Source organism: Heteronotia binoei, chromosome 6, assembly GCF_032191835.1.
Source record: "Heteronotia binoei isolate CCM8104 ecotype False Entrance Well chromosome 6, APGP_CSIRO_Hbin_v1, whole genome shotgun sequence".
Taxonomy (NCBI): Eukaryota; Metazoa; Chordata; class Lepidosauria; order Squamata; family Gekkonidae; genus Heteronotia; species Heteronotia binoei.
In genome coordinates, this window is record NC_083228.1 from 77,314,310 (window position 1) to 77,338,404 (window position 24,095).

General features: G+C 43.4%; 1 protein-coding gene across 7 annotated transcripts in view; it reads right to left on the bottom strand.

Moving 5' to 3' along the window:
* KCNIP2 (potassium voltage-gated channel interacting protein 2) overlaps positions 1-24,095 on the bottom strand; it is a 184,709-nt gene that overhangs the window by 18,523 nt on the left and 142,091 nt on the right. For 2 of the 7 annotated variants that reach the window (XM_060241814.1, XM_060241815.1), the window contains exon 2: positions 1,312-1,414. The exons of the other annotated variants lie outside the window; for them this stretch is intronic. In XM_060241814.1, coding sequence (XP_060097797.1) covers positions 1,312-1,414 — 103 coding nt within the window. The remainder of the gene's footprint in view (positions 1-1,311; positions 1,415-24,095) is intronic. 7 annotated transcript variants of the gene reach the window in all.

The window sequence follows — 24,095 nt, forward strand, 5'->3', positions numbered from 1 at the left end:
CAATTTGCCTCTGCACACTAACATGGCTACTCTTTGGAATTAAGCGTATCTTTGCAATTCAGAAGGAAGCTGAATTGGATATGCAGTACATTCTGTATCTTTTCTGTGTTTATGCAGAATTACAGTATAAATAGCCCTGCCAGAAGGGAGGTGATGCTGAGTATAATTACATCCTTAATAAAAATAGAAGCATACCTACTAAACAGTTAAGACCTTTAAGAAAGGCTACTGCTACTGAATATATGTTATAGACAAGCAACTGTCCATCACGTAGCATAGAGAATGTCAAGAGCCAGGAGCTTTGCTTTCTAGTTGTCTGAGTGTTGGGGTTACTATCTTTTGCTTTTTCTGCTGTGGGCTGTCTCCTTTTTCATTGTGTGACTCAGGCCAGGACATGCAGCAATCTGAGATGGTGATGAGGTACCATTTCCTTCTCCAGGTGGGGAATCAAATTTCTAAATGCTTCCCAACATAAAGTTAAGAAGTTAGCACAGTAGAACTTTTTGATGCACTTGGTTTTCATTTGAAGGGAGTTTGTTTTCTTAATGTGGGGAAACATTCAAAACCGGCACACCATCGTTCACCTCAGGATTCTACTTGCTCATTTGCTGCAGGTGAGGACCAGACTACATTCCTTAGCAGCAAGTCAATATGTGTCAGAGTTTTCCCTGAATGGCAAGGTCTTCCCAGAGTGCATTGCTGTGGCATTCACACAATGCAAAGTTTATCTCGAAGCCAGGAATTCATTTCATATACAGCTAGATAATAAGGATCAGTAGAGACTCTTGTCATTACCCCGCAGCCACTGTTCTTAATCATGGGACAGACAACCCTGTAATTATGATCCTTCAGCAAATGCCTATCCCTCTGTCAGATGTAGTGTTATGATAATAGATTTGCCTGATATGACTTTGAGACTGGCAAATGCAAAGATCCGCCACTTCATCCCAAGGCACCAATTGGCCAGTGCCCTAGGAAGAACCTGGTCTTCTTTTCCTTATTTATCCGGATAGAAGGCTGCAGAGAAAAGTAGCTGTCACCAGTTCTAATGTATCCACAAAGTAGTTCTCAGAATGAATGCCTTAAGGTGGAGAGTCTGGATTTTGGTCTCTTCCATTCCCTGCCTATTTCCACACATTTGTCATGCTTTTTTTCATAACCCACTATAAGGTTGACATCTGCTGTGAGAAAAAAAGTGGAATGTCAGTATTTTAAATTGTTTACATGGAAGGAATCCCCTCATTTTCCCAGTGCTGAGAGCAATGAGGTCGCTGCACAAGAAACAACACAGAGAGAGGCACAAAGTGTCACTTGCTTTCACTGAGTGAGGGGATGGATTTGGGCTGGCGGCAGCAGGGCAGCAGCTTGAGGAACCGCTGCTTCAGAGCTTTTTTAGCATGGCCAGGTGGGTTGCCTGCAAAGAAAGGACAATTGCCAACCAGGAGAAGAGTTAATATATCACAGCATGCCTCTCCACCATCCCTCCCCAATCCCTATTGCCAGCTGCAACAGATGCGGTGTGGATCATGCATGCATTGCTTCACTGCAGCAGGAAAGCAAATCCAGCACAGACACAGCACACCAGCAAGGACTCAGACCTCTGAGCACAATCATAGTCCCCACTGTCAAGAATCAATAGTGAGAATGGGAAGGAAATGATGGCAGAAGATGAGGCAAAGGACGGCACCTAGAAGCTGATGTACATTATTGTTCTCAAGAAACTTCCTCCTCCACTGGATGGATGAGACAGAACTTTTAAGAATGCTGGCTGGCTGGACAGTGACATGGTGCATGACAATGGCTCACATCAGGTCAGCCAGGACTGGAGGGTGAGGGTGCAGTTCTTGGAAGAAAATGGAACTTGGTGAGCAAGGAGCTGCAAATAAGGAGTTTATGGGGTTCAGTTCCAGGTTCTGGCTTGGTGAAGAAAGAATGTCATTCAAGATTGGTCCTGTAAGGTTACTTTCATCACATGCAATCTCAGACAATTAGATTATAAAGCTGAGCTGCATAAATTAGATTGTTACATGCAAGTGCAGCCAACATGGTAGGAGGGATTGCATGACATGAAAGGGGCAGATGAGCTGGACTGAGATGGTCTTCTTAACCTTTGCATGTGTTGCTTGGGAGACTCAGCTGATACATGCACATCAACTAGCTCCACAGGTCTCCCTGTTCATTTTTGACACACACAAAAAAGAAAGGACAACTTTTTCAGTCACCAATCAAATCGAAAAACAAGGCTAATGTTGCAACCCTAAGCTCAGAAATCTGTGGGATATACTTCTGAATACACATATTTAAGATCAGGTCTCCAGGCCCTTAATGGTGCAATTTGTGTTCAATTTGTTTCAGTAGTATTTAAGACACCCTTACCCTTTTATTATTCTTTAGATGTATATATTTTAAACATTTCAAGAGCCACCAGTCCGCTCCCTATCAAGCTGTGCTATTATAAAACCAAAATTGTGCAGCTTACTATGGGATCTACCTTGTTTTGATAAATTGGGGGTGGGGGTTTGTCAAGGATAGGCCAGACTAAATAGTCTTAAGGAATGTTCCCCAAGCTGGAATTCAGGATGCGTGTTTGAATCCCTGTTCATGGTACAGTCCACTAAATCAAGTATCTGTCCCCCTCCAAATTTACCAGAGTACTAGGCTAGTACTGCCTCTTGTTAATACTAACAGGTTGTTAGTACTGCCTCTTCCTTCCTACTTGAAAGCAGCTGTTCCTTATGTGAAAAACAAGAGATTTACAAGCTAAGACCAATTCCGCACTGGCAGTTGCTCCATCCCCAAGCTCCTGCTTTCCCCGGCTCAAGCAATCAATTCCCCATCAGTTGCTGCACAGGCACATTCTGATCTCTGGCTCCCACCAATTTCCCCTACAGCTTTCTGATCTTGTTTCCTGGAGATCCAGAAGCTGTGAGGGAAATTGGAGGCAGCTGTGGATCAAAATGTGCCCACACAGCAACTGGTAGGGAACTGATCACTTGAGCTGGGGAAAGCAGAAGCCTGGGGGCAAAGGAACTGCTAGTGAGAACTGCTAGTAAAAGTGAAACAGAGCTGATTAATGGGTGGCTTGGAGTACAAGAAGTGCAAACAACTTCATAGGCTTGCTCACATCCCTCAGTCTTGACATCTAAAAAGGCAAGTCAACAGCAGGTTCTATGCCAAGGATTTTTTGACCCATAATACTCCATCACATATTTCCTTTAAATTGATCCAGTGTAGAAGTATACCTATGAATGCTTTGGTCTTATTTCCTGCTTTAAAGTTATTTAAAGTACAAGCAATTTCTATTGATGCATTTGTGTTTGGAGTCTCACAGGGTCCTTCTAAAAATTAGCCCTTTGGACAAGATATCCTGTTTCCCTTTCCCATGATTCCTCATTGGCCTCCAGCTAGTTATTGAGGTAATTTAAAAAGGAATGCACAGGACTTGGTGCAGAGGACAATGTAGCCACACCATGAGAGGGTGAAGACACACCTGGTTCTATTTCTCAGGAATGTCCTTTGCCACTTATTCATAGTGGATGACTTTCTATTAAATGTATTCCATACAAATGAGTTGCATTTTACACAAATATCTACTTAAATCAAGTCCTGCATAAAGAAACACACAGAGGGCCTGTGGCTCAGTGGTACAGCATTTACTTGATATGCAGAAGTTCCCTGTTCAATCCCCGGCATCCCCATTTAGGGATCAGGCAGTAGGTGGTATGAAAGATCACTGCCTGATACTCTGGAGAGCTGTTGCCAACCTGAATAGACAGTACCGATCTTGATGGACCAATGGTCTGATTCAATTTAAGGCAGCTTCATGTGGTCACATGGCACAACCAAAACTGTTCAGAAATGGGAAACCTTGTGAGAGAGAGATGGAGTGTGCAAAGGCTACCTATTAAAGACAGAGCGGGCTAGTTCCCAGGAAGTTCATAATTCCTTCCCTCTATACTCTTGGAAAGGGATGCTGAAGAGAAGCATTTCCATGAAATGTATGTTGTCCCTGGTCTACAAGATGTGGGAGGGGGGGATCCTGCATATGTTTTCTGCCCAAGAATCATATTTATTGTGCATTTGTAATATCACTTCTTGTCAATTGAACTGCAGCTGACATTGCTGGTGACTGGTGAATAAACAGCCAGAATTTGATCTCATCCATTCCTTCCCTCCCATACCTCTTCCACAAATTATAACACTCCTCCAAACTGCAATTAGCTGTGCATAAAGAAAAAAGACAGGTATATGCAAATGAACCTGTCTCCCCTTACACACTGCTAACTGCAGCTTTGCAGGCATGTTAAACACCCTTTTTATCCAATGACCATTCCCCTATCTCCAAAACAGTCTGAGGATGTTAATAATCTATTGAAATAGAACATGGAGGATCATGGCTCTTTTGGGGTCATGCATATTTTGGCCTTTCAGTGTGAGTTTGTGTTTGTGTTCATGTGTATTTGTGCCTCAGTTTTAATGCAGAAGGAAAGCAGAACATTATTGAAAAGATTGAATAGTGACAGACAGAGATAAGCATTGCAACACAGGAAAACAAGGAGGAATAAAATATAAGATGAAATAATAAGCATGATTCACAGAACCAGGCCAGGAGCACATGAAGCAGGTCAGGCCAGATGAAAGGGCATTTCAAGAAACCAAGGGAACAAAAGTCGCCGAAAACATTTTCATAAGAGTTGGAAAGCAATCCATTGACAGTAGATTTCAGTAAAGGATATGAATATGGTAACATGCAACTGAAAACAATAAATGGTTTGGGGAACCTTTCATTTTTATTTTTTGCTGTCCTGGCTTTGGGTGTTCAGCACCAACCCTCCTGCCACAAAGAGGGGCATTTGAAGAATACCTTTAGATACTAGATGCTTGCTCCCTTTCACATAGTTTCTCCTGCTATGTATGATCCACTGAACATAATCAAACAATTTTAGTCCTATCAAGCAAAAGAACAAATGATCCCTGCACAGAGTAAAATATATTTAATATACACACTTGCTGTGTCTTACAGATTTTATTTTGCAAAACACATCTATGAGACTGAGCAGCATTTGCTCCATTTTTTGACCACAAAGATTTTACAAACATGCTCCAAAGAAAATAGGATTCACCAGTGTTGAGGTTGGCAGCTATCTTTCTTGCTAGCGCAACATCTCTTCACTTGCTTGCAGTGCAGTCCTAAGCACAGCCTCACTCTTTTGTCCACTGAGGTCAACAGGCTTGGAAGAGTTGAAGAGCTATGTGATGTTCTGTTCTCCCTTGGCTTCCTCGTCCACTATTCTCTCTCTCTCACTCGCACTCACACACACAGCACATACTGCAAAATGGCTTTTGCTCATCCTGGACTGCATAAATATTTCCACACTGTTCTGCTCACCTCAGTCTACCTGTGGCTGCCAGTGAAATGTCTGTTTCAGTTTCCCTGCTATCTACATCAAGATTTCTGTTCCTGTCCACCTTCTTTGGACCCTCAGCACTCTACTTTTGATTTTTTGTTAATTATCTTTCTTTTCATTTTCTCCCCAATATTTGCCATCTGGAACCTTCTTCTAGGGCTCTCCCCTGATGTGATAGACCTTGATTCCTGGTGCTAGCAGTGAAATTTAACAAAAAAACATCATTTCAGGAAAGCTACCTCTATAGAGATTTTTTTGTATTTTTAAATGTTTAGAATATTCACATTGAAAGGATATGGAAATAGGTCTTATTATGTAAATTCCCAGTTCCCTTAGTTAACTATATGAGATGCATTTACTTGGAAGAAACTGATTTGTAAGGATAAAAGTTTAGCTGTGAATATAGTGTTACAGGATAGATTATAGTTTTAAATATGTGTTGTTTTTGTTGATTTTTTACTATCCTTGTTATCTGTAAATAGCATTTTTAAACAATTTACTAAATAAAATTTATTAATTAAAAAAAAGGAAAGCTACCACCAGGATCGTACAGCAAGCCGACCACAGCTTCCAAATATGCTTAAAGAAACTAGGATACAAAAGCCAGGATTAACAAAACCAGACCAAGAGAAACAAGGTCTGTTGTAAGTATTTGTGCCCAAGATCATTTGCCCATCACTTAACTGGCATCATTGAAAATGAGCATTTCCAAGATAAGCCTGGTACTCAGGAGAGCTGCTAGCTGAAGAAAAGAGCACACGGTTGAGATCCCACTGAGGTCAGTCCCCCAAATGCAACTTAACCCCAAAAGAATCTTCAAAGGGAAAACTAAAAGCCATGCTGGCAACATTTCATAAACAGCCAAAATAAACCACAGAAGAAGGACAATTAATTTCAAAGTCCTCTGTTGAAGGACAAAACAAAGGATGCAACAGCACATTAAGTGCTTGCAGCTCCAGCACCAAAGGGAGGGGCAGAGGTGGGCACCCTGAACCAAGTCCTCTGTGACTACATATTCTAGTTTAATATACACAACTGAGTTGAAATAACACACAGAACACAGCATTTTCAGAAAAGTGGAATAAAATTGGCCACAACTTTTGTTACAGCTGCAAGAAGCCTTGGCAAAGCATGAGGTAAGGATCCTGTCAATCGACTGCACTTCCTGCCAGTCGATGATCAGCTGGTAGACTTGGGGTGGCAGGCTTTGGATCCCAATAGGGCGGAAGACCAGAGGTGGTTTCCCCTGCCACCTGAGCGTGAGGGTGATCCATGGACATGCCCCCGAACTGGGCACCTCAGCTGCCCCTCATGCCAAGATCTCTTATTGGGATCCCCACACTCAGGAAATGAGCATGCAGGCTGCTTTTCCTGAGAATGGATCCAGCCCCATGCTGATACCGGCAAGTTGTGATGAGAAGAAACATATGAAACATAACTGAACACAACCTTAAAAACACTTATATAAAGGGCTGGGTGGGCAGGCTAAGTGACCAGGCGTCCAAAGAGGGAGGGCAGTAGTGGCTCGGCAACCTAAATAATTGCAAGTGCCCCCGCCCTCTGCCCTCCCCCAAAGAGACCCAATAGATCTGAGAGGGGCTGGGTGGGTACCCAGTTTCCCATGCCGGGCCCCTGGCCCGCCCCCTCCCCTCCCCCTGTAGAGACGCAGCAATGGCTGCCCTCCCTCTTCACCCCTCTCGCGGTGCTGCAAACGAAGGCCCGGGTAAGTCCGGATCCTGGCTTCTGTGTGCCTCTGTGGTGGGAGAGAAGGAAGCATGCAGAGTTAACAGACAATGGAAAAGACAAATTCAGGAGCTGCCTTTGGTATTATAACAATAATTTAATTTTCCGACTTAAACCATCAGAGGATGCCAAATTAACTCACACTATCCAACTTCTCCCTTCTCATCCAGAAATAACTGACACCAAAAAATTAGTCAGATTGTAATAAGACGGAAACATACAAATGCCTTATGAAAAAGAAATCCAAGGTAAAATACAGCCAAGCATGTTTGATATGTAAAATCTGCATAGCTAAGAGTGATGAATTAATCAGTCTTTCACAAAATAGAACAGACATGAAGCTAGGAACAATAATTAACCTAAACTCTATAGACTAGCACCTTCACAGATGGCCACAGCAAGGTGAAGTAAAGACAGAAAACTTGTTCTGCTGTAATACTTCAAGTTCAAAGTTGTAATACTTCAAGTTCTCTTTTTAAGCTCCCCCATCAAAAAAGTATAGCTAATCCAAGAAAATGGAGGGGCTCATGAAAACATATTTTTGCTAATTGCCACTTTGTGAGCAATAGGCTATGAATCCTTATAGCATCCCAAAACATGCAAGTCTGTTTGGAGATCACATAGCGTTCTTTGTGTGTTATGTGCCATAAAGTTGCTTTTGACTTATGGTGTCCCTTATGGATGAATGATGTCCAAAACCTCCTATCAATAACAGCCTTGGTCAGGTCTTACAAACTGAGGGCTGTGGCTTCCTTTATTGAGTCAATCCATCTCCTGTTGGATCTTCCTCTTTTCCTTCAGCTTTCCTAGCATTATTGTCTTTTCCACTTAATCTTGTCTTCTCAATGTTGTGAATCCTCTTTAAACTGATAGAATTGTTCTAATCAACATTCAAACCCCAAAAGGGGAAGGGGGAAGAAAGAAGAAAACTTCTATGGAATCAACCATCTAATTTTGAATTTTTACTAATTTTCTTTTTGACACAGAGTAAAGCACTGTGCTGACATTTTCACAGAACTATCCAGAATGGAACTTTGTACAATTGTCACATTTAAGTCACCATACTAGTAAGCTCAAGTGAACATACAAAACTCCATGTGTGCAGGGGCTTGTTCATTCTATGGTTTCTCTGCTATGAAATGCTGCATGAAAATGAGAGCCCCAACCCACCTGTCCCATGTGCATTCCTTGGCAAGTATCTACATTAATTTCAGCTACCATTTTGCTGCCAGGTGTTTTCATATTATGCAACATTCCTTAAAGCAGGGATGTCAAACTCATTTGTTATGAGGGCCGGATCTGACATAAATGAGACCTTGGAGGGCCGGGCCATGTTTAGGCCAGGCCGGGCCAGGCTGTGTGTCTTTCCATTAGGCAGCAGAGATAGAACTTTATAAAGGACACAGACGATTACAATTAAAGAGGAGGAACCTCAGCTAATGGAGAAAATAAGGGTTTTGCTCTGTAGCTCCTGTGTGATTGAGCAAGCCTGGCAAAGCAAGCTGTTATGCAGAAGGAAGCAAGAGAGAGGGAGAAGGAAGCAGATGACTCGGGGCCTGATAGGAGCCCTCTGAGGGCCTGATTCGGCCCCCAGGCCAGATGTTTGACACCCCTGCCTTAAAGGATCCCACAATCTACTTTTGACAAGGATGTTTAGAATGACTCTGAATCATTCTCACAGGCTTTGTGCTGTTCACAGTTTTGAAAATTCTGATATATCTGTTCAAAAATGCAGATTGACAGTCTGATCCTTGGGGCATCCTATTACTAACCTCTCTCTATAATACAAACTGACTGTTTGGAAAGAGGCCATATCTGTGCCTCTCCTGCTCCAGTTGGCTAGATGAATAAATGCTGTAGATATTCAGGAGTATAGCAGACTAGAAAGGCAGAGTGCAGTCCTAAACAGAATTACAGATTGCACCATAAAGTCCAGATGTCTGCAGAGGAAAAATTACTTCTGATTGATATTTTCAGAGCCCTGTTGCTCTTATGTGAGCAACAGTGCCACTCTAAACAGAGCTGCACTCTTCTAAGTCCACTGAAGTCATAACTGTTTAGGACAGAACTATAAATCATTTAACGGTGGTGGCAGCTGTAGGAGAACTGGAGTAACTATTCCATTTTTTAATCCAGCCATGCTTTGGGAACATAGCATTAAATGGGGACTCACTATTTCTCTGACATCCCCCTTAAACACAGGCTACTAAATGAAACACACGTTTGGTCCTAAGCACAAATATATTCCTCTCCACCACTTGGGTCCCTTCCTTTTCCTGCCTCTGCTAAGCTGATGTATCTATCTTACCCTGGCACTTGACCCTGCAAGGTGGTCTTCCATTCCAGCAACTTTTGTGTGCCATTTCCTGTTCCCAGTATACATGGTGCAAGTTGGAAAGAAAGCATAATGGCCTATCAGTGTTCTATACTACCATACTCAACCCAAGCACAGATACTGAAAGGGATTATTTCATGATCCAAAGGAGTATAGAACATGTGATAATAGCAGAAATGCTTTGATGAAAACTGCTGTTACTCTAAAGATCAAATGGCAGGCAGGTTACATGATGGCCCCGATTAAGCCCTGGCCTGTAAGTGCCTTGCTACTAGAGAGCCAGTTTGGCATAGTGGTTAAAAGTGACAGATTCTGGTCTGGAGAACCAAATTTGATTCCCCACTCCTCCACATAGAGCCAGCTGGGTAACCTAGGATCAGTCACAATTCTCTCAGAGCTGATCTCTCAAGAGCAGTTCTTGCAGGGCTCTCTCAGCCCCACCTACTTCACAGGGACTGATTCTTCACCAGCAATTGCTCCACCTCCACGCTTCTGCTTGAACGGGCTCAAGTGATCGATTCCCAACCAGTTGCCGCATGGGCGTCTTTTGATCCACGACTACCTCCCATTCCCCTTCTGGTGACCAGATCTCCAATCAGGTTGCTGTGAGGGGTAGCTGCAGATCAGAGGTAGCGGCAGAGCAACTGCTGGTGAGGAATCAGAATGTCTGTTGTGGGGAGAGGAAGGGAAAGGAAACTGTAAGCCTATCTCTTCTTCTACTACTATGGTGAATATGAAGGGCAAGCTGCAGAAAGGCTGAGGAATACAGAAGATTTTAGTCTTAGAGCAGAGAACAAAGGACCAATTTGGGGCACGCTGCTGTCATTCTTGAGGAAAGGTGGCATGGTACAGCTCAGTCTTGTCAGATCTTGGAAGCTAAGCAGGGTCAGCTCTGGTTTAATACTTGGATGGGAGACCTCTAAGGAAGACTGCTGAGAAAAGTAATGGCAAACCACCTCTGCTTCTCACTTGCTGGGGTCACCATAAGTTGGCTGCAACTTAATGGCACTTTACACACAGACACAGTTGTCACTGTCCCATTTCAGCCATGTTGTGGTTTTTCAGCACTGAGCTCAGCTCTGTTGATGGAGCCTGGCACCATCACCAGGGTGACATTTCTTCCCTTAGAATCAGCAAGACAGAGATCTCTGAGCAGGTATGTGATTCTTGCTGGAACATGCATTCTGCAGGAAAACAGCAGGCATATAGCACATACACTGAAGGAGACTCATTGCTGACAACCTTACATACACAGCCTGGATTAGGCTCATAGCCCAGGATTTCACAGTGGTGCTACTGTAAGAGGCATCCATTGCCCATTACATGCTATTCAGCTTTGTCTACCATTCCCAGAAGAACTACAGATGGAGGAGCCTCTGATATGCAGAGGGCTGTGTATATGGTGGGGAAAGATACTCTAACCACACAAACAGAATTGCATCTAAGGGAAAGACCAAGACATCATTGCTTTGCTGTCTACTCACTCCACCAAGTCCATGGATTTCTGTCGGGGGCTCTGATCAGAGGCTATCCTGTCTCACGCACCCTTCACACTTTCATCCTGCTGTCTGCACTGAGTAGCCCTGATTGAGCCCAGCCATCCTAGAGAGGGAAAGCAGCCTGTCATTCCCAATCTCTGCACCACCACTGAATATCCATCTCAGACTTGATTATGCTCAAGCATCTCCTGGCCATGCTTTTATCTCCTCCTTCCCCCTCTTTAAGCTGCCACAGCCCTCCCCTCCACTCAGAGGCCTGCATTTCCTGCCAATTGTTCCTCTGAATTATTGATGCTGGCACTTCAGGAGCCATAATCAATAAAGTCAGCTTTTTCATCCTCCCCATAATACCCTCACAGTTAAGGCTGCTCAGAAGAGGAGCTGTCTTTGGGCTACTAATGAGTCAGCACCTTTGTGCTGGGTTTGTGCACCATAGCTATGATGGTGCTCTTGAAAAAACAATGTGGGTTTCAAGGATGTCTGTCCAACACCATTAGTCCCTGGCATGGCATACCTGTGGTGGTGGAGCCCTGCTTTGAAGCAGATGGCACTACCTTTTCAAGCTACAAGGGGACACCACTTTTCCGCCTTGTGGGGACAAGAATGTGCCAAGATTATTAAAGAGAGTGAGTTACTGGCATAGGGGGTATAAATAGCACTCACAGAAAATATACAAGGAGAAGAAGAGGATAACTCCAGGCATGTGCAGACTGTCGAGTAATGTGGGATACAAACAGGAGCAAGAGAACAATCAAGATAAAAATTCAAGTGGCAATCTGCCATCTCCCATATTTATCCACTGTTATGGCCCCCTTATGAATATGCCATTCCTCCAGCACATCCACCTATATAAAACATTCCTTTTTTTTCACCTCCAGTCCCAAGAAGCAGTGAGATACAGCTCTTATGGCCAACAAACTCAATAAAATATCCAGCAAATTGTGTAGAAGCCCCACTTTCTGGATGGCTAGATGCAACATCTGCAAATCACATTGTCACCAGCTGCTACTCCTCCACTGTGTATTACAACACAGGAAGATGTGGATGAAATGCAGAAGAAATTAACCAGAACTTTCAGATATGCATAGCTCCTCTAGAATGCAGGATGTGCCATCTATTCATGCCATATGTTTATGCCAATGGCCAAAGAGAAATAGCCAATTTATTATCAAATAAAATGGCCAATATTGTAATGCCCTTGTATAGATCTGATTTGGAATACTGTGTACAGTTGTGGTTGCTGTATCTAAAAAGATATTTCAGAACTGGAAAAAAATGTAGAAGAGGGCAACCAAAATTATTAAGGAGTTGGAGCACCTTTCCAATGAAGAAAGGCTACAGAGGTTTGGGGCTCTTCAGCTTAAAAAAAAAAAGAAGAGTATGTGTGGATCTGAAAGAAATTTATAAAATCCTGCATGGGTTGGAGAGAGTGGATACAGAGAACTTTTTTACCATTTCCAATCATGCTATAACTCAGTGAAGTTAATGGGTAATCGATTCAGGCAGGGCTTTTTTTGCAGAAAAGCCCAGCAGCAACTCATTTGCAAATTAGGCCACATCCCCTGATGCCAAGCTAGCCGGAACTGTGTTCCTGCTCAAAAAAAGGCCCTGGATTCAGGACAGACAAAAGGAAATATTTGTGAAATTCACTGCCAGTGGACATAGTGATGGCCACAAGTACAGATGGCTTTAATAGATGATTAAGCAGATTCATGATCTATAGATCCATCAGTGGCTACTAGCCATGACTAAAGATAACCTCCATTCAGAGGCAGTAAACCTCTGAATACCAGTGCTAAGAGGCAACAATGGGGAAAGCCTTGGTCTCTATGCCCCATATGTTGGCTTTCCAGGACAACTGGTTGCCTGCTGTGTGAAACAGGATGCTGAACAAAATGGACTGCTGGTCAGATCTAGCACAGCTCTTCATATATATGCTCTTCTAGAACAACAAATGCTTTAGAATAATAAATTTATTTTCTCAAGTTGGCCCAACATCTTTTCCTAGGATATCTTGCTGTTATAAGTTCCTTCACAACAATGTTTTGTTTTCTGTTCTGGACAAAACTCTTTCCACAGAATATTGCAAACAGTTCTAGGACAACTTTTAGGGTGCATACACAGTGCAATGTGGGCCACGGTAGGGCCTATTCTCACCTAGTATGAATTGACAATGAGAACCACCCCACACATTGCATGGGATCAGTGATGGAAGAGAAGCTATATTTTGGGCAGTGCTTATCCACTATTAATGGTAGTTAATGAGAAACTTCTGAGGAGACCCCATGTTTCTCAGAACAGAGTTTGAAAGCCACTCATCTAGAGTGCAAAATATCAGTTATTTGTGTTCCTGCTAGCACAAAACGATAAGAGAAAGTCAAGGCTAGAAAGGATGCCTGTCTAGTAGCTTGAAAACCAATGTGTAGTGGTTAAGAGTAATGGGCTCTAATCTGGAGAACTAGGTTTGATTCTCCACTCCTCCACATACAGCCACTTGGGCCAGTCACAGTTCTCTCAGAACTCCTTCAGCCCCACCTGCATCACAGGGTGTCTGTTGTGGCGAGAGGAAGGGAAGACAATTGTAAGCTGGTTGTGGGCTCTGTCTAGTGGCCATTTTTAATATTTGTATTTATTTATAGTTATTGGTGCCTAACTTAGGTCATTTATTCCTGATTTTCTGTACTATTATGCCACTGAAGGTCTGTGAGGGGGGAAAAGAACATAAGAACATAAGAGAAGCCATGCTGGATCAGGCCAACGGCCCATCCAGTCCAACACTCTGTATCACACAGTGGCCAATAATTTATACACACACACACACACACACTGTGGCTAATAGCCACTGATGGACCTCTGCTCCATATTTTTATCTAACTCCCTCTTGAAGCTGGCTATGCCTGTAGCCACCACCACCTCCTGTGGCAGTGAATTCCACATGTTAATCACCCTTTGGGTGAAGAAGTACCTCCTTTTATCCATTCTAACCTGACTGCTCAGCAAGTTCATTGAATGCCCACGAGTTCTTGTATTGTGAGAAAGGGAGAAAAGTACTTCTTTCTCTACCTTCTCCATCCCATGCATAATCTTGTAAACCTCTATCATGTCACCCCACAGTCGACGTTTCTCCAAGCTAAAGAGCCCCAAGCGTTTTAACCTTTCTTCATCCTGTTTCACACAGCAGGCAACCTTGCAGTGGCTTTCCTCCTTCCTTGAAGGTCGGGGACAAAGGGTCGCGATTGGGGGGGAGCTGTCCCAGAGGCGCTCACTTAACTGTGGGGTGCCCCAGGGAGCGGTTCTCTCCCCGATGTTGTTTAACATCTATATGCGACCTCTTGCCCAGATTGCCCGAAGGTATGGGCTGGGGTGTCACCAATATGCTGATGACACCCAGCTCTATCTACTTATGGACGGCCGACCGGTCTGCGCCCCAGAAAACCTGGACCGGGCACTACAGGCCGTGGCTGAGTGGCTCAGACTGAGTGGACTGACATTGAATCCTGCGAAGACAGAGGTCCTTTGTTTGGGCCGTCGGGGACCGGGAGGGGAAATCCCTCTGCCAGCTTTTGACGGTGTACCGCTGAGGCCAGCGGACAGGGTCAGGAGCCTGGGGGTGCTATTGGAGCCGTCCCTAAAGATGGAGGCTCAGATAGCGGCCACTGCCAAGTCCGCGTTTTTTCATCTTAGACGGGCAAGGCAGTTGGCCCCCTTCCTGGCCCCCGACGACCTAGCAACAGTGATCCATGCCACGGTCACCTCGAGGTTGGATTACTGCAATGCCCTCTACATGGGGCTGCCCCTGTGCCGGACCCGGAAATTGCAGCTAGTGCAGAATGCCGCGGCCCGGCTGTTACTGGGCCTCCCAATGTGGGGGCACATCCGGCCGGGCCTTCGGGCTCTGCACTGGCTTCCAATAATATACCGAGTCCGGTACAAGGTGCTGGTCATCACCTTTAAAGCCCTATATGGCCTGGGACCTGCCTACCTGAGGGACCGTCTCTCCCCACACGTTCCCCAGAGAGCACTGAGGTCTGGCACTCAAAATCTGCTCATCATCCCCGGGCCCAAGGAAGTGCGTCTCAAGGCAACTAGAGACAGGGCCTTTTCCACAATGGCCCCTATGTGGTGGAACCAACTACCGGAAGAGGCGAGGGCCCTGCGGGACCTTGCTCAGTTCCGCAGGGCCTGTAAGACAGCCCTCTTCCAGTTAGCCTATGCCTGATGAGATAATGTAGCTACCAGATTTTTGTGTTTATACTGTATAGTTTAATGTTTAATTTTAAGGTTTTTAGGTTTTAATTGTCTGATTTTAGAGGTAATAACTTGCTCTGATTTTACTGTTTTATTGTTTTATTGTTGTTGTAAGCCGCCCTGAGCCACTTGTGGGAAGGGCGGGATAGAAGTCACCAAATAAATAAATAAATAAAAAATAAATAGGGAAAGTGTTCCAAGCCTGTAATCATTCTAGTTGCCCTTTTCTGCACTTTTTCCAATGCTATAATATCCTTTTTGAGGTGCGGTGACCAGAATTGCACACAGTATTCCAAATGAGACCGCACCATCGATTTATACAAGGGCATTATGATACTGGCTGATTTGTTTTCAATTCCCTTCCTAATAATACCCACATGGTGTTGGCCTTTTTTATTGCAATTGCACACTGTCTTGACATTTTCAGTGAGTTATCTACCACGACCCCAAGATCTTTCTCTTGGTCAGTCTCTGCCAGTTCACACCCCATCAACTTGTATTTGTAGCTGGGATTCTTGGCTCCAATGTGCATTACTTTGCACTTGGCCACATTGAACCTTATCTGCCACGTTGATGCCCACTCACCCAGCCTCAACAGATCCCTTTGGAGTTCCTCACAATCCTCTCTGGTTCTTACCACCCTGAACAATTTAGTGTCATCCGCAAACTTGGCCACTTCACTGCTTACTCTCAACTCCAAATCATTTATGAACAAGTTAAAGAGCATGGGACCTAGTATTGAGCCCTGCGGCACCCCACTGCTTACCATCCTCCACTGCGAAGACTGCCCATTTATACTCACTCTCTGCTTCCTATTAATTAGCCAGTTTTTGATCCACAAGAGGACCTGTCCTTTTATTCCATGACTCTCGAGCTTACTAAAGAGCCTTTGATGAGAAACTTTATCAAAAGCTTTCTGGAAGTCAAGACTCCTTTGGATAGTGAAGAGTGCAGTATAGAACTAACTCTTCTTTTTCTTCTTCTATAAATCTATCTATCCTTTAATTGTTAGCAGCTGAGTAAAAAAATTAAGTTAATCATTTATCAGTCAGAGCGATAATAAAACTGGACATGTAGATAGCACAGCAGAGTGTTCAAAGAACTTCACATGCCCTTTTCTTCTTTAATCCTTAAAGCATCCATGTAACTTAGGTCAAAATTATCATCCCACATGTATAGATATTGAATTCATGGCACAGGTGAGATTTAAGCCACAATACACGGCAACTCTTTCTTAAGCCACAATACACGGCAACTCTTTCGTACATTATTAATGAGAGGGCACTTACTAAGTATTACAGTGTATATCAGACTGTATGACATGTGTGTGTCATTTAGTGTATACCAGGCAGTGATGCCATGTGCCCTGGACATGAAATATTAACTTGGGTGGTCTGTCAGGTTCACCTTCAAGACCACTTGCTTGCTGCTGCTGCAGATACAAGCAAGTGATGGACAATAGTGGAGGGAGGTGGCTGGCTAGCCAATGCATGGAAAGAGAGAAAAATTCCCCTGCCTCCTTCTCTCCCCCCCTCCGAACATCAAAGACTCTGTTTTGGTAGTCCAAAGTGTGCACCCTAGGAAATACAATCAGCACCTAATGTCAGATACCCTAAGGATGACACTTCTTAGGGGGCACTGAGGCTGTGCACCCTAGAAACTACAATCAGCACCTCATCTCAGATGTCCTAGGGATGATAGTTCTTAGGGTGCACCTCAGGCTACGCAAATAGTGTTTGTGGCACTGAAGGGGAGGGGGATATTCTTCTTGAGTGTTGGCTACATCATCTACCACTGCCAGCCTTTGGAGCTGCAGTAGCAAATTAGTTAAGATGAGGAGAGGAGGAAGGAAAGAAGGAGGGCTTTGGGGATCCAATGCTATCAAGGGTGCAATGGGATTCCAAACACCTTGGGGAAAAAGATCTTGCTGATCTACTGGCATATATTCCAGTTTATCTAAGCCCTATTCTAGGGTAAACCTGCTGGGGTTTATCAATTACTAGACTGTCAAGATACCCATGAAGCTAAGCTAAGATACCAAGAGTTCACAGGAGAAATTAGGAGAAAGCTAAGAGAAATTTCAAGAGAGAAATTTCAAGAGAGACTTATATACTTAGAATCAGGGTTGTCTACACACCACACTAAAATAAATTCTCCACTAGAGAATTCTCCACTAGAGAATTAAATTTTGGGTTCTAGCAAGAAAACACATTTTTGTGAAGAAATTCTACTTAAAAGTAGCACCAGTCGTAGTGAAGGCCATTAGCTCAGGAGCTTTTTAGAAACACTGGATGAAAGATGGAACTGGTGGACATTATACAGATCACCAAAGCTGGTTTCATTACCCGGTGATAGGGACAAGAAAAAGGGAACAACCATCTCTATCATGTCAGAGGTATTTGGCTCTACACTAATGGAGGCCAAATGGATCTTTGCTCTGATCCAATAAACAATTGTTACCTTTGGAGCCATGAGGATTAGAAACTTTTTTTCTTAAAAAGAAAGCATGGCTCTTCCACAGAAATATGTGTTCCCAAAAGCAATTTCTGGTTCTGTCTGATCTTAAAATTGTGGGTTACACACAGTTCTGTTGATACCATGATAGTACTAATGGCTATAGTGCTCATGGCTATCTGGAAATATGTCTGACTGGCACTCAGAAGGTACTGGTAAATAGGGCTGGACACAATGGGCAACAAAGCTCTCAGTTGATTTGCTCCAAAGACATCTTAACCACCTGACTTTCAAGCATAGAAGAAATGGTAAGAAATACTGCCTCATTTTCTTGGCCCAATTATTGTGACCATCATCTGATGCATCACATTTGATCCAGTTTTGTAATCCTGCTTAGGCCATCACAGCTGAGAAAAGGAGACAACAAGGAGGCAGCCCCTTCACTTTCTTTTTCTTCACAGGGGGGATGGTCCAGGTGTGAGTGAAATAGCTGCCTCTTTCTCCTTCGTTGGCCTGGCTGGGGACAGTGACAATGGATGTTTCCTCCTCTTTTTCAGCAGCCAGTCAGCAGCAAGCAAAGACTGGTCCCAGTGGCCACTGTCTGCCCTGAAGAGCAGCATCTACCTGGAAGTTTCCTGGTAAATTTCATCACCAGACTACCCCACAGTGTATAGGCCAACTATTGGATATCACTAGGAGCAACAACAACACAAGAGCTCAAACAAGGGACATCTGGCTGGTGGGCAGCCCAATTCTTTTCAAGGGGTGTGATGGGCAGGGGCTAATTATCACAAAATATTTTATTTGAACTCATCCAAAATCGGAAAGAGATCCTGTATGTATGTTTCTTTCTTTCTTTTACTTTGTGTTCGTGTGTCTCTGTGTGTGCATGTCTGGCAGTCATGGCTGACTTCTAGAGACTCTTACTGGGGCTTGGATATTCAGAAAGGTGGCTTTTTAATCGGGTCTCTGTGCCCCAGTCCTGGTATTCCTTGTAGATTCTCCATCCAAATACTTGCCAGGGTTGGCCCTGCTTAGCTTCCAAGATCCAACAAGTTCAGGCTTGCCTGGGCTATCCAGGTCAGGGCCGTATGTTTTGATCTGTGAAGCACCAAGACTTCTATCCATTAGCAAAGCTTTTACTGGGATTTGAACAAAAGTCAGTTTCAGTGCGCTTAGCTTCCTTTCACAGCCACCCTGCTGAGAATTTATGTGTCTGCTAAGCAGCTCTCACCAGCCAAGATTTTTCCAAACACTGAGTTCATCCTCTTTTTTTCTTTATTCTCAGACAATAAGTCCTTATGTGCCCTAACTGTATTTTAGCCTTTGCACTGCAATGCCAGTAGTGCTATTTTCTGTTTTCTGTGTAATAGATTAGGGCCAGCAGGAAAGGATAGTCCTGCTGCAGGGAAGATAGCATTTTTGCAGAGTTCTAACACAAATGTCTTCTGCCTGAATGGATTACTATTAAGGGAAAGTTCTGTATTGTACTAACATTGTGTCACTGCTGTCGCTAAGAGAATGAGCTGTGACTTGGGAGGTCACCTGTTCAAATTTCATCTCAGGCATGAACTCACCAGATGGTCTTAGGCAAGCCACTCTTTCCCTTAGCTAGCCCCCCCACATCTGCAAAATAGGAGTCTACTGGCTGACCTCACAGGGCTCCTGCAAAGACTGAGCACACATGAGGTGCTCAGAACACAAAAAGTGCTCTGCAAATGCTAAGTATTAATACATGAAAACTTAGATCTTTTTCTGGATTCTTTTTTTTTGGGGGGGGGGGATTCTTAGCCACAGTGGAGCCATGGTCCTTGTACCAAAAGCACTGATCTGAATATTCCATGTCAAGGCTGTGCCACCAGTTCTAGTAGGCAGACTTGACCGTTCCCAACCCCTTCTGTGAAAAAGCAAAATACAAGTTGTGATGCAGCTGATCCTACCTTGGAAAGCATTTTTCTTTCAGACTTCAGAGCTTATTGTTTATGTCAGACTGTACCTCTTGCATTTCACTGCATTTTTACCCTAGGGCTGGTGAAAAAGACATTCCCCATACTAATATGTATGTGTATGGACATCAACCAAGGACATCATTCATCTAGGATGAAGTAGGCTGTAGTCCACCAAACCTTGTGCTACAATATATCAGTCTAAATGGTGCAAGAAGACTCCTTTTGATTTTTGTTATTCCAGCCGAACAAAAGCCTCTTTGGATTTTAGGACTGTTCAAAGACTTTTTAATTTTAATTTGAAGCATGCTTCATTGCATAGCACATGAACTGTGCCAGAAAACAACATATAAATGCATCAAATAAATAAATGTGAACTTAATATCAGTGTAACAACTGGTGAACCTAACCTGGTTCACATTCCCTTTAAATAACTTACACTTTGATTTCTGGAATATGAGGACACTGCCCTAGCTGACATTTCCTGAGAATCTCCATTTGTGATGGAAAGAAAAGCTACACCTGTGCAAAAGAGAGAACAGCTCCCCTCCTCCCCCAAAATGCATAAAATGAGAAAGCAGGAGTCAAGCTTGCAGAATCTATCGTTTTATATAAGGACGAGAGATCACAGTTTCCAAATTGGAGCTGTACAGTGAACATATTTTTCACTAACTAAAATAAAGCATGTTCACAATATGGCTCAGCTATGAAGACAGGGGAGTCCTGTTGCTCATCAGTAATCACTAACATTTTGACACAGCCATAAGATGCCTGTGAGATGTGCACAACCACACCTATGTGCCTCAAAAATTCTTGACTCTGGATCAGCTGCCAAATATTCCTGATTTGGGATCAGGTGCTTCAGAAATTCCTGATTTTTCCAGGAAGTCCAAATAAGGTTGCCAACTTTTTAAACTGCTCCCTTTTGTTCTGCAGCGGTGATTAGTGAAGTTATTTTTTAAAAACTTTGGGAAAAACCCTTCTAACCATTGCAGATTTCTGCATATTAAATTCTGTGTTAAAGGGACAGGGCTATTTTTCTTGGCCAAATAGCGACCTTAAATCTGAGGTAGTTCAGCAAGCTGAAAGGAAGTTTCCCAGACCTCAAAACAAGTCCATTATTGTTGCTTTCTCATGATTCAGCATCTCCCACCCTACTTTATGCTGCCCTTTTCTTGTTCTGGGCAGGAGCCAGAAAAGCCAACCTAGCGCTTGGCATGGACAGAGCAACGAATAGGATTGATTGCGGTGGAGCTGGTGGCAGGGCCACATCCATTAACATCTCCAAGCCATTAGGGGATTTTATTTCACCAGTTGGCATGATGCAGTACTGCCTGGGAGCACTCTTGTGGTCAGAAATAACACAGGGAGCAGGGCAGAGGCAGTTCTTGGTGTTGGGGGCAGGAGGATCAGCTTGGACATGGGAATGAGGGTGGGAGAAATTATCGTCTCATGTTGTCCAAGCAGACTGTGTCAATAATGGCAAGGAGAAGGGGGCGTGGCTATGTAGCCCTCAGAGTAGTAAGGTTTTAACTGTTGGAGGGACAGAAATTCTGCCAGATAAATACATTTACTATGCAATCTGTTCCTATCATCATGTATAATGTTGTCCCCACTGCCACTGGATGAAAGTAGGAAGGCTAGCAGGTATTAAAAGAATGATACCTAAACAGAATCTTCAGGTTAAGAAGCACTACCCCTTTGATGACCTGATGCAAAGGACAAGAAAGAGGGGGTGCATCTTAATTGTAAGCCCTGCTTGTGAGCTTCCAGGGCACCTGGCATGTTTCTTCAGGAAACAAAACAGAGGATTAGATGGATCATGACTTGATCCAGCAAAGCAATTATTATGCCATGGGGTGTTTGTTCTCTTCCACTCTGTTCTTCTCGGAGGCCCATCTCTTACCTAAAGAAGTTCAGATTCCACATGAAGTAGCCTCCAGCCGCAGCCAGGATCCAAGAAGCTTGGGGTGAATTGCTGCTGTCTCCCTATCTTTCTAGGCTATGATTGAGAGAGTGACTGGCCCAAAGTCACCCAGTGAGCTTCACAGAGGAATGGGGATGGAATGCAAATTTCACTAGTCCTAGGCTAGCATTATAACCACTACCCCACAGTGGTCCCAAGTATAAGGCATTTCTTTATGGTGCAACTTCATTATATTTTACTGTGGCTTGCTAAAGGAAGTGTTGCATGCTCTCCCTCTTAATAGACAGAACTTTCAACATGGAGAATTAACCAAGGACCCTAGCAAATACCATGTCTTAAAAGCAAAGAATGCAAAAGATGCTTCTCGCTTCCATCCTTGGATCATCATATTTCATAACACACTTATGCTGCAGGCAAATTAATTTCCCCATGTTCATCAATTAATTGACAGGACAGAGCCTGTCCTTCAAAGGAGAAAGAAATGTGAGGAAGGAATAGAAAACTGACAGCCAAAAGTTGTTCTCTATACAGAGATTACTGTGGGGTAGCCCATGAAAATTAATGCTACCTGGGTTTTTAAAAATTCTTTAATGTGTCACAAGACTCCTCTTCTTTCTGTGTATGGGATTTAATCCTCCGGGTTTGGTCTCAGAAGCTATTCTCCGAATAGGAATAATGATATGGAAAAGATTTATGCATGGCTTAACAAATGAGGAAAAAGAGGTATGGCAAGAATCTTCAAAATATATGCAGTAGATGAATGAGTAGGGTATGTAAGGGTTCAACACATCTTGTATCACAGGGGTGGCCAACCGTAGCTCTCCAGATGTTTTTTGCCTACAACTCCCATCAGCTCCAGCCAGCATGACCAGTGGCTGGGGCTGATTGGAGTAGTAGGCAAAAAAACATCTGAAGAGCTACCGTTGGCCACCCCTGCTGTGTCATATGATGTCCATTTTTAAAAATTCTGTATCTGGAGCTTTTAACCACATTGTAAGATTATTGTTATCATGCTCCTTCTAACAACTTGGAAATCCAGAGAAATGGAGGATGATATATAATGGCCATTTTGGGACTAGGATGTGGGAGAGCCAAGTTCAAATCCTTGTCCTGTCACAAACCTTGCTGAGCGACCATGGGCTAGTCACACTCTTTTAGCCTAACCTACCTCACTGGATTGTTATTCCAAGGATAAAAAGGAGGATGGAAGAATAATGGACACCACCCTGCTCTCTTTGGAAGAAAGGTGGGATAAAAGTATATGAAATAAAGAGATAGACCATGTGGCCAGATAAACACCTCACCATGTAATTAAATCCACTATATGGCAAGATATTAATGATCGTATTACACATTGTCAACATCTAGAGAATTAGGTCTCCCAGGTTCAGAGTATTCCTAAACAACTCTATGATCTTGAATTTCTTTTTGATATAACCTGTTTCTTCTAATGTAATCAGTCTGCAAAGTATTAGCATTATTTAGATATATCATTAATGAGCTATTCGTTACATTAGTAGAAAAGCACTCTGCTTTTCTTGCTCTGCAGACAAATTATCTACAGCCACAGCTGCCCATGAAACAGGCTACAATAGTCACCTTGTTCACTAGTTACAGTGAGCACACACAAAATTCATTTACGCTTTGTTTTTCTTTATATGCGTGTTGAGTAATTCTCTTGTTACATTCAACAAATGTACACCTGAATGTGTGATTTATCCAGGCACTACTCCTGATTTCATTTGTAAAGTGAATGCACATTGGCTCTTTCATACAAATAGATGTACATTTGTTCACTGTAACACATGGACAGCACCAGTGTTGTAGCACAGATACACAGCTGAAGGGATGGGGGGCTCTGCAGGGCCTGTTGCATTCCCAGCTAATAAGGTTACCTACATCTCCTGCTATATGGTAGAGGAACATGTATCAATCAGAAAAACAGAAGTTACCCCTGAACATGTCACCTTTGCAAATGACAGGCTCCAATCTGTAGATGCACACATGCACATACACCATTCAAATGGCAGGAAATGAGCAGAAAGCCCAGTCTCCACATACAAGAAGTCCAAAGACAAACATTGGCATAGTCCACTCCACAAGAACAGCATGTTACCAGCTAATTAATCTGCAAAATAACTGGATCCCTTCCTCCAACATCCTACTCCCTAGAAAGATCCAGTTTAAAGTAGCAACAAGTCGAACTGCTATAGAACTCTGGACAGAATGCCTGCACCAGGAAAGAACACAACAGGAACAGAAAAGCAAGGAAAGCATCATAGTTCCATCAAAGCATGTAATCTATTTTCATCACAACTGATCTGCCCAAAAGGAACATTGTTATTCCATGTTAAAATGAGGGACTGTGAAGAAAAGGCCTTGTTCAAGCTGGCTGCTGGACCAAGATGAACAAATCTAAGAGGGGGGTGGAATCCAATGTCCCCCATATGAAGAAGTGTGAGAAAGATCTGTAACAAAATCCCAGGGACAGGAAGTAGCCCCTCTGATACAGAATCTGGTTCCTGGAAGTAGCTG